At 44.5% G+C, this 12,030-nt stretch overlaps 1 protein-coding gene across 1 annotated transcript in view; it reads right to left on the bottom strand.

Moving 5' to 3' along the window:
• The window catches only part of LOC143781709 (uncharacterized), a 78,147-nt gene extending 67,885 nt beyond the window's left edge, over nucleotides 1–10,262 (bottom strand). Inside the window, exons 1-2 of the mRNA XM_077268454.1 lie at nucleotides 9,934–10,262; nucleotides 4,877–4,996 (exon numbers count right to left, since the gene is read on the bottom strand). Of these exons, the coding sequence (XP_077124569.1) occupies nucleotides 4,877–4,996; nucleotides 9,934–9,985 (172 nt within the window). The 5' untranslated portion in view covers nucleotides 9,986–10,262. The remainder of the gene's footprint in view (nucleotides 1–4,876; nucleotides 4,997–9,933) is intronic.
• Between the last annotated feature and the right edge of the window lie 1,768 nt (nucleotides 10,263–12,030).

The raw sequence follows: 12,030 nt of genomic DNA, 5'->3' as shown, positions 1-12,030 counted from the left end.
ATCACCGCTGTGCTGTGCATTCACTTTCCGGCCGGCGCTCAGTCAGTGCAGGAAGCAGACGCCGGGGAACGCGAAGATGAGTATATGTACTGTTTTTTTTGTAAACTTTCACACTGGGAAACAGGGTAAATATCAGTTTACTATGCGCCGCCCTACGCTTAGTAACCCGATATTTACCCTGATTACCATTGTAAAACATCGCTGGTATCGTTGATTTTGCTGTCAAACACAACGATACACGGCGATCTGACAAACAAATAAATATGTTATATGGTATGGTATAAATTTTGTCTTTGAAGCAGGGTAGAAAACTTAAGAAAATTTTTTTATTAAAACACAACATTTTAAAAACAAAGGGTTCCAAGTTTTTTAGATAAGGCACATTACATTGGTGAACTATTTTTAGCATAGTCACACCAGAATACAGTCCAACAGTTTACTACACCATTGTATCTTGCCATGACAGACGGCCAACATCTGACACAAAATAGGCCGCAAAACGATCCCTCATCTGCGCAATTTCCACACTTGTCCTCAGAGGATGATCATGGAAATTGGGCAATGGGTTGGCTATGGTTTCATAGAGATCAACGTTCAGTCTCTCTTTGGCCAGAATAAAATTGTGGAGAACCACACACGCCTTCACCACCTCATCCACTGTCTCAGTTTTCAGATTAATGGCGGATCCTAATATCCGCCATTTGGAGACAAGGATGCCAAAGGCGCACTCCACAGTCCTTCTGGCCCTGGACAGTCTGTAATTGAACACCCTTTTCGTATGGTCCAAGCCCCGACTGGAGTAGGGTTTCAGTAGGTTGTTAGACATTTGGAATGCCTCATCCCCAACCACAACAAATGGCATCGCAGGGCCTTCGGTGTGGGGAAGAGGTCGTGGCTGGGGGAAATTGAAATTGTTGCCATATAATTTTTGGCCCATATCCGACTCTTTGAATGTGCGCGAGTCATTTGAACGGCCAAAAGCACCAATGTCGACTGCGAGAAAACGGCAGTCCGCACCGGCAATTGCCATCAGCACAGTGGAAAAATATTTTTTGTAGTTGTAGAAAAGGGATCCACTTTTCCCTGGCTTGGTAATCCGAATGTGCTTGCCATCCACCGCGCCAATACAGTTTGGAAACGAACACACTTCCTCAAATTTCTCGGCGTTGGCCAACCAGATATCGCTTGTAGGGACGGGTAAAAATTCTTCCCGGAGATTATCCCACAAAGCACGGCAGGTCTCAGCAATAATTCCGGAGAGAGTGGAGACTCCAATCCGGAACTGAAATTGAAGGGATCGCAAGGTCTCTCCGGTAGCCAGGAAACTGCCAAGAAGATAAAGAAATTACATTAGTACATTGCAATTTATAAAAGTACATTGACCATACCACCCCCAAAAAAAATTAAGAAAAAAAAAAAAAAAAGGGAAGATGTGAACGTAGCCGAACATATCTCAGTCATTCAAACAGCTACGTACCGTAGAGTCACCAGAAGCCGCTCCTCTGCGGAAATAGCTCTCCGGAGCTGCGTGTCCTGCCTGCTAATGGCTCCTTCCACCCGACGCAGAAGATACCGGAAGCTCTCCTGAGACATCCTGGTGTACTCGAAATATTTCTCCAGGTTCTCATTCAGTTCGCCAAACAAGCTATGGTATGCTCCACGGCTCTCCCGGACTTCCAAGATAGGGTGTATCCAAAATCGGCGATGAATCCATCTCCGTTTTTCTCTTTCTCTTTGATGAGCACAGGCGACAGCATAGGCATGAGCCAAGGCAAATTCCATCTCCATATCCATGACGATACTGTCCATGGGACGCTCCATCATGAATACCAGCAAAATGGGAGGAATTCATGTCTGCCATGGTATATATACACAATTACATAAACACCAACCCTCTTCTAGCCATTGGTGGTCCTTATCTATTGTGTAGACACTTTTTTTTGTGGGTGGGATGAAGAATGACTCACTGCACAAAAAACGCATGCGGCGCAAAACGCTGCGTTTTTTGTTGAAAACGCAACTGCGTTTACAAAAAACGCTGCGTTTTGCGCCGCATGCGTTGAAAGCATGCGGCGCAAAACGCAGCGTTGTGCATGCGTTTTGCTGCGTTTTTGTTTGCGTTGTGCGTTGCGGCGACGACGCTGCGGCGCACACCGCAAATGTGAACGTAGCCTAAAACCTTTCCAAGTGATGATGGCAAGGTACGTAAGGTAGAAGTGACAGTTACTAAGCAAGGTGACCCTAAATCTTTCATTAGGCCTATATCAGAGATTATCTTACTCATACCGGTTGAGGATTGATTATCCATCCAATCAGTAGGAACTCTTTCAAGGAACTTCAACCTTTGGATTACAAATGGGTTGGAGACAGTTTGGCCTAGCGCGGCTTCTCCAATCCGAAGATGGGTTATCCGTTGGATTACTTCAGGAACTCGTTATAGACATTTGTCTATCTTGTCATACAATATGTTATTGTTGCATTGCATGCATTGTTTTTATCTTACAGGTTGAGGTATCCCTCCATGCACTTCTGGTTAACACTCCCAATTCGAGACTTATGGTATAGTGAAATCCAAGGATTTCAGACGGGGAGTGTGCTGTTCAGTTTATTTAGATAGACTTTCAGCCATACATGGACATTTATGTAATGGTAATATACTCAGTTCTACCATTTATTGTATTTGTTGTACATTGCTGCCATCTACTGGCCATTGCTCTATTACACTGTAATATCTGTTATGTACCTTCCCACAACACCCTTTCTGTCTTTAGCTCCTCCTATCTTCTTCCTTCTTTTCCTGTTTTGTACTCTGTGCCATCTTAGATCTCACATGTGCTGCAGAGCTGGAGAAAGGATTCTCTTGTTACCTCTAACCTGGAGCTTCTGTTATCTCTATCTGGTGATTCTTTAACAGCTGTAACCTACAGTCCTCGCTCTCACCTCATCTCACCAAGGTACTGTTAATAAATCTGTTAAATGAATCACTGCATCATCCTTCCGGATCACCACGCATAGCTGATAAGGACTAGGAGCACAGTTAGTGAGTAACGCTGTCCGTCATTGTTTATATAGCGATTTGTGATCACATCCCTCAGACACATCTCATCCACGTATATCGGTGGCTGAATACTCTGGTAAGGAGGGGACACTATACAGGACCCTACCACTAGCACCCAACACCAGAACTCCCCAGGCCAGGGAGGGATTAGGTAGAAGGTGTGGGTGGAGAGTGAGGAATTGTCAGGGGAGACAGGGTGAAGGAGTTTGGCGAGTCTGTGAGGAGAGGTAGAGCTGAGCAGACGTGTGGGTCTGCAGCTCCTGACAGTGAGGAGGGAGAAAGAAAATAAAGAAGCTTCCAGAAGAAAGAAATGGTCTCAGGGGCACGGGAAGTGCAGAAGACACCTGTGGTGCCCGCATCCAGGCTGACCAACGTCAGGTGGAGGGACAAGGCCAGGTCACAGAAAGGGGATCCGGCCCCTGATCTAGTGGAAGAACTACAGGTCTCAACTAGAAACCCGGAGGCTGTGGCGTCTGTAATAGTCACAGCTACAACCACCCATAACTGGCTAAAAAGGCAGCCGTATAGAATTTAGGGGACTGAGAGGACGTCGCCCGACCAGGTTCGTGGTTGCTGGCTTAGGACATTGTGGGTGAGACGCTGGGCAGGAGAAGTGGAAACCAGCGTCGAGAGAAGGCCAGGAAAGGCTTATTAAAAGGGGGTTCTGGACAGAAGCCCTAAGTTACCGGAGAGCTTCCTGGACCACTCACCTGGAGCACCCTGGCTGGGGCACAGGACCTGAACTGTGAGTAAAACGTGAATACTTCATCTTGCTGTGTCCTTCCAATTCTTTCCTGCGACACCTGCCCTGCACCACCACTACCACCATCAGAACTTTATTTAACACTCTTTGGTTCCGCTCCTCCTGTGGGGAGCAGAACCATCTCAGCTGCACTATCATCAGCCCAAGTGGAGTCCTTAGCAGCGTTGGCCATCTATAGTCGAGTACCACAGGTGGCGTCATGAATAATCCCCTTTCCCTATATAAACTTTATTCCTTTCCATCACTCATCCCTTTTAATTGCACGCCCAGGGCCAAGGACGAGTCACTGCTTCTGTGACCACCCCTTTAAGAGTCTCATGCGACCCGGTTCCAAATTCCCCACAGCCCTAGCGGGTGTTGCAATTGTCTGCAGTGGTCACATCACTGCAGCAGCAAGAAGACAACTACAGGCACTGGGCAGCACCAGAATGGTAGCATTGATATATAACACAGCAATATATGCACAAATAGACAAGGCCAGGTTGAGAGATGACATGGGGGGACGTGTGCCCTGGGATGGGGACATTCCACCCTATGCTTTACCCTTGGTAATCGAGTATAGGGAACAACAGGAATTTTGCACTTGTTACAAGAAAACTTAGCAAGTATCATCAGCAAAACTACAAAACACCACGCACTAAGATATTCAAATCCTGGGGGTTCACGCCACGGCACAGTAAACATCTGGACATGAAGGAGTCGGAGACATTTGCTTTGGACATCATCAGTTATATCTGTGCTTAGTGTACATCTCTGATTTTGGGGATCTTAGGGTTGAAGGAACCACTTGCACCCTCATATGTAGGGAGAACATTATACAGATTACGGCCATACAGCTGTAATGGAGCCCTGGTGAGATGGTCCCAGACCTGGTTGATCCCGTCCCTTTCACTATTGAGTGAAGAGAACCAGAGCTTGACTTCTCTCTAAAGAAGAACTGTATTTTTGCAAAGTTAGGGAGAGGAACCGGCCTGAGAGTCACAAACTCCAGGTCCTCCTGTTCTGAGAGGCATTTTTGATCTTTTTCTATGTACTTCGTTATGGAGAATGCTTACTTATATCATACTGGACCAAGGTGGACAAACAAACATCAAAGTCAGGTGGACAGGTCACAGGTTCCCCGGTGCAATCGGCTCCAGTGTAGTTTCTACAGACGACGCAACGTAAGGAGTCACCTGGGAAGAAGGAAGAGAAGGTTACACAGACCTGGAGATATAAACTGTAACTACATACATGTACATGTATCTATATACAGTATGTGTATACATACAAAGCTATAGCTGTAGATATGGAGACTCATGTGAATTGCGAAGAACAGGGGGCTTTTTACTCTTTTGACAAATCCATGAAGTTTCTATTACTCCTCAATATTCCCGGCAGCACTGCCCCTTATTCTCCAGACTTGTGCCTTTCCCCCAGCAGCTGGATATTGGCTTCAGGGCAGATCCTGACAGATGGCCTCCCAGTTTTGCCTCATTAGAGCTCAGAGTTATCCCACGTTATGGGTTTTGTTGCTCGTTGCAGATTGACGACATGAGCTCGCTGGGACTAAGATCTGGGGAATTTCTGACCGTGAACCCAAAATATCAAAGTTTCATTCACCAAGCCCCTTGTTTATCACTTTTATTTTGTGACCTGGTCTCCTGTGGGAATAAAACATCATCACCACATTTTCCTGGTTGATGGGAGTTTATCTTGGAGGAAGTTTATATTCCGTTCTTTAATCATGACAATGGTCTTAGGTATAGTTGTAATTGAGTGAGAACACTCCATGGATGAGAAGCCCCCGCACATTGTGAGTGATCCCCTCCATGGATGAGAAGCCTCCACACATTGTGAGTGACCCCCTCCATGGATGAGAAGCCCCCACACATTGTGAGTGACTCCCTCCATGGATGAGAAGCCCCCACACATTGTGAGTGACTCCCTCCATGGATGAGAAGCCCCCACACATTGTGAGTGACCCCCTCCATGGATGCGAAGCCCCCACACATTGTGAGTGACCCCCTCCATGGATGAGAAGCCCCCACACATTGTGAGTGACCCCCTCCATGGATGAGAAGCCCCCACACATTGTGAGTGACTCCCTCCATGGATGAGAAGCCCCCACACATTGTGAGTGATCCCCTCCATGGATGAGAAGCCCCTACACATTGTGAGTGAGCCCCTCCATGGATGAGAAGCCCCCACACATTGTGAGTGACCCCCTCTATGGATGAGAATCCCCCACACATTGTGAGTGATCCTCTCTTTGGATGAGAACCCCACACATTGTGAGTGCCCCCTCCATGGATGCGAAGCCCCCACACATTGTGAGCGATCCCCTCCATGGATGAGAAGCCCCCACACATTGTGAGCGATCCCATCCATGGATGAGAAGCCCCCACACATTGTGAGCGACCCCCTCCATGGATGAGAAGCCCCCACACATTGTGAGTGATCCCCTCCATGGATGAGAAGCCCCCACACATTGTGAGCGATCCCATCCATGGATGAGAAGCCTCCACACATTGTGAGCGACCCCCTCCATGGATGAGAAGCCCCCACACATTGTGAGTGATCCCCTTCATGGATGAGAAGCCCCCACACATTGTGAGTGATCCCCTCCATGGATGAGAAGCCCCCACACATTGTGAGCGATCCCATCCATGGATGAGAAGCCTCCACACATTGTGAGCGACCCCCTCCATGGATGAGAAGCCCCCACACATTGTGAGCGATCCCATCCATGGATGAGAAGCCTCCACACATTGTGAGCGACCCCCTCCATGGATGAGAAGCCCCCACACATTGTGAGTGATCCCCTTCATGGATGAGAAGCCCCCACACATTGTGAGTGATCCCCTCCATGGATGAGAAGACTCCACAGATTGTGAGTGATCCCCTCCATGGATGAGAACCCCCCACACATTGTGAGTAGTGTTGAGCGATACCGACCGATACTTGAAAGTATCGGTATCGGAAAGTATCGGCCGATACCGGCAAAGTATCGGATCTAATCCGATACCGATACCCGATACCAATACAAGTCAATGGGACTCAAGTATTGGAAGGTATCCCTGATGGTTCCCAGGGTCTGAAGGAGAGGAAACTCTCCTTCAGGCCCTGGGAAACATATTAATGTGTAAAATAAAGAATTAAAATAAAAAAATATTGATATACTCACCTCTCCGACGCAGCCTGGACATCACCGCTGGTAACCGGCAGCCTGCTCTGTTTAAAATGAGCACGTGCAGTACCTTCCATGACGTCACGGCTTCTGATTGGTCGCGTGCCGCTCATGTGACCGCCACGCGGCCAATCAGAAGCCGTGACGTCATCCCTCAGGTCCTAAATTCCCAGAAGGGAATTTAGGACCTGAGGGATGACGTTGCGGCTTGTGATTGGTCGCGTGGCGGTCACATGAGCGGCACGCGACCAATCAGAAGCTGTGACGTCATGGAAGGTACTGAACGCGCTCATTTTAAACAAAGCAGGCTGCCGGTTACCAGCGGTGATGTCCAGTCTGCGTCGGAGAGGTGAGTATATCAATATTTTTAATTTTATTTCTTTATTTTACACATTAATATGGTCCCAATACCGATTCCCGATACAACAAAAGTATCGGATCTCGGTATCGGAATTCCGATACGGCAAGTATCGGCCGATACCCGATACTTGCGGTATCGGAATGCTCAACACTAATTGTGAGTGATCCCCTCCATGAATGAGAAGCCTCCACACATTGTGAGTGATCCCCTCCATGGATGAGAAGCCCCCACACATTGTGAGTGATCCCCTCCATGGATGAAAAGCCCCCACACACTGTGAGTGATCCCCTCCATGGATGTGAAGACTCCACAGATTGTTAGTGACTCCCTCCATGGATAAGAAGCCCCCCATACATTGTGATTGACCCCCTCCTTGGATGAGAAGACCCCATGCGAGTGGTCTCAGGAGGCTTTACTGCTGGCAGACACAGGACTCATGGCATGTCACCTTCTCTTCTCTGAACAATCATTTTTCTAGATGTCCAAAGCAGTCTGCAGGGGCTTCAGAGAAAAAACTTTACCTCTGTCCCCTGCTGTCTATTCCCTGGACTTTCTGCAGAATGTCGCTCTGTCCTTGATGTTTTTCTTCGAGAGAAGTGGCTTTTTTACTGTCCTACTTGACAGTAAGCCACATCTCCAAAAGCCTTTGCCTAAATGTGTGTTTAGATGCATGGATGCCTGCCTGCTACTGTTCATGAGCAAGTGATCCCATAGATGAATCTTCTTTCGGAGATGTTTCTGGAACTATGGTAATTGGACTTTCTTGGGTGTCATGAACCTTTATCAAATAAATTTTGTGATGAGCTGATAAATGGTTCATGTAGGGGCAATCTGACAAGCAGCAATTTCCTGTAAAGCACTTTTGATGCAAAATGATGACAGCACCAGTCTGCTCTTATACTTCCATCATCATGACACATTGATATCTGCTGTTTTGTCCTCATTAACATTTTCTCCTGAGCTAACCAGAAAATAGCTGAAATTATGTAAGCAGAGCATTTCATGGCAAGGCTGGACACAAGGTAACATCACCATCACTTGATATAAGGAAACTTCGTCACACACATGGGGAAGTTACTATCACTTGACACATGGAGGCTTCATCACACACATTGGGACCTCACTGGGCACAATACAATATCAACATCACTGAAGGCTTCACCAAAAACACTGGGACATCACTGGACACAATGCAACATCATCATCACTGGAGGCTTCACCAAAAACACTGGGACATCACTGGACACAATGCAACATCATCATCACTGGAGGCTTCACCAAAAACACTGGGACATCACTGGACACAATGCAACATCATCATCACTGGAGGCTTCACCACACATTGGGACATCACTGGACACAATGCAACATCATCATCACTTTAGGCTTCACCACACATTGGAACATCACTGGACACAGTGCAACATCATTGCCACTGGAGGTTTCGCCAAAAACACTGGGACATCACTGGACACATGGTGACATAATGAGACACGTGTATCATTTATGAAATATTGTATAATGCAGTTACACAGGGTGGAGTGTGAACCCTAGACTTAAAAGTTTTTCATAGTCAAGGTGTCCAGTGAGGATTGTTGTGGGATCTCCTCACTTCCTTTGGGCTAACTGCATTTTTTGAGGCATTCGAAAATGATGTGTTTATCAAGCAGAAATTGCTTCAATTCAATTCGCTTTTAAAACCAAAAGTGGAAAAAAAATTCAAAAAATGATCTTATTAACATTGGAAAAAAAATTAATTTCAAACATTTTTTTTTTGATGAGTTTAGATTTTTCCTTTACTTGGGGTGCACGCAGCCTTAGGCTGCCATCACACTAGCAGTATTTGGTCAGAATTTTACATCAGTATTTGTAGCCAAAACCAGGAGTGGGTGATAAATACAGAAGTGGTGCAGATGTTTCTATTATACTTTTCCTCTAATTGTTCCACTCCTGGATTTGGCTTACAAATACTGCTAATGTGTGGGCAGCCTTAGAGTGATATATCTCCAGTGTAGCAGAGGATAGAATATTTACATAATACCACACAAAGGTACTCCAAAAACTAAGCTTACGTCTCACAGCACATGACTAGTTTTGGCTTTCGGTGATCTTGGTGCAATCATCTGCATATAAGGTGAGGCTCCTGCAGTTACACCAATGTTCCCACCAAGAAGATTAAAACATAACCTGAAGAATAATAATTGAGCTCTAGGAATCTGGTATGAGTCTCTTCCCCGGAAAGATGACCCAGACCCTAAGCCTCGAAGAACTAAGACTCCACTAGTCTTAGCTTCCATCCTTGACATGTAGAAATAATCTAAATAAACCAAACAATAATAAGAATAACAAAACTCAAAAAGTTAGTTACTTTTGTTTGTTCTTCTGTAAATGGCCACCTTCTTCTAAGATGGCAATAAATGAGGAAACCTCAACTCTGTGGTCACTCACCACCAAAGACTCCTATACATCTGCTACAAAAAGACAGAGAAGATCCCAAAAATGTTTCACTATCTGAACTGATATGTCATTAGATAGAAACCTTGAGTGCATTTTTGATAGTTCTACAGGGCAAAGATACTGACCTCCAGAGAAGAGGACCACCAGGAGGGCGCAAAGCAGGCAGCCGCTGGACATGGCAGCTCGGAAACAGATCTCTGGCACCAGGAATGACAACAAACACCACAAAACTGAATTGCGCTCCTTCCCTGGGAAACTCGGTGACAATTGTGAGGGAGTCAACGGGAATCCTCACGAGATGTGACAGGTTAATGAGAGGTAAACCAGTTTCTTCATGGTGGGGCACGTTACCATTAAGATCTTTCTCGATGACGTGTTCTGGACTCAGGCAGCTATTTATATGCACACACGACTCGCTGAAGAGCGGATTACCTGAGAAAGCTGCTGATGACAAACGCCAAATTATAGAAATTATACATTGTGACGAACATAAGGCGGGAAACGGAAAAGAGAAGAAAACAATATGGCAAGATGGTGAACGATTCATGAAAAGATCCGTCATAATGTGCTTCTCCAGCATCTTACTTAAACATTTTACAGCGCGGGATACTTTATAACAAAGCGTGGGAAGAATTTTACATTGGTGCACCATAACTTACGGAAAAATAAATCTTTTTAACCTAAAAACTAAAATTTCAAATCACACTTCTCAACTCACTATTAAATAAAGCTTCTTGTACATAGGAGCAGTATTATAGTAGTTATATTCTGTACATAGGGGCAGTATTATAGTAGTTATATTCTTGTACATAGGAGCGGTATTATAGTAGGTATATTCTTGTACATAGGAGCAGTATTATAGTAGTTATATTCTGTACATAGGGGCAGTATTATAGTAGTTATATTCTTGTACATAGGAGCAGTATTATAGTAGTTACATTCTTGTACATAGGGGCAGTATTATAGTAGTTATAGTCTTGTTCATAGGAGCAGTATTATAGTAGTTATATTCTTGTACATAGGGGGCAGTATTATAGTAGTTATATTCTTGTACATAGGGAGCAGTATTATAGTAGTTATATTCTTGTACATAGGGGCAGTAGTATAGTAGTTATATTCTTGTACATAGGAGCAGTATTATAGTAGTTATATTCTTGTACATAGGGGCAGTATTATAGTAGTTATATTCTTGTACATAGGGAGCAGTATTATAGTAGTTATATTCTTGTACATAGGGGCAGTAGTATAGTAGTTATATTCTTGTACATAGCAGTATTATAGTAGTTACATTCTTGTACATAGGAGCAGTAGTATAATAGTTATATTCTTGTACGTAGGAGCAGTATTATAGTAGTTACATTCGTGTACATAGGAGCAGTATTATAGTAGTTATATTCTTGTACATAGGAGCAGTATTATAGTAGTTATATTCTTGTACATAGGGGCAGTATTATAGTAGTTATATTCTTGTACATAGGGGGCAGTATTATAGTAGTTATATTCTTGTACATAAGAGCAGTATTATAGTAGTTATATTCTTGTACATAGGGGGCAGTATTATAGTAGTTATATTCTTGTACATAGGAGCAGTATTATAGTAGTTATATTCTTGTACATAGGAGCAGTATTATAGTAGTTACATTCTTGTACATAGGGGGCAATTTTTATTGTAAAAACAAACAAATACAGTTGAATTTAACAAAATTCTTCAGTAATACAATACTCAAATCACTTGGATTGTACAAACATTCATTACATTTCCAGATTACACATGTAAAATTAACTTAGAGTCCATACTCCTGGTTTGAGGGAAAAAAAAAAAAACATTGCAAAATTAACACATCATATTTGAACCCAGCAACACATCCTTCCAAAACTTTCCATTTCCTAATGATTTTATCTATCTGAGTTCACACATTATCTGGTTGACAGCATCATAGATCTGAGTCGGAGTTATTCCGCTCACCACCAGTCTCCATTTCAGACTCTTCCCGAGTGCCCTCAGGTAAGGGCTTCCGCTTAGGCGGAGGACAATCCTCTACGTCCCTATCACACTCTGTGTCAATTCTTTTAAGGTCATCTTCAAAATCACCATCAGACTCAGACAGAACATCAAACCTATTGGATACGACCATTACCCCTGCAGAACTCTGGACTCTCCTCCTGGCTTCTAGGCCAGTATCATACTTCTCAGGTTTACGAGAGGTCTTGTCCTTTTTCTT

This window comes from Ranitomeya variabilis, chromosome 6 (assembly GCF_051348905.1).
Source record: "Ranitomeya variabilis isolate aRanVar5 chromosome 6, aRanVar5.hap1, whole genome shotgun sequence".
NCBI classification, from domain to species: Eukaryota; Metazoa; Chordata; class Amphibia; order Anura; family Dendrobatidae; genus Ranitomeya; species Ranitomeya variabilis.
The sequence above is the reverse complement of the archived record's forward strand: the minus strand, read 5'-3'. Positions and strand labels throughout refer to the sequence as shown.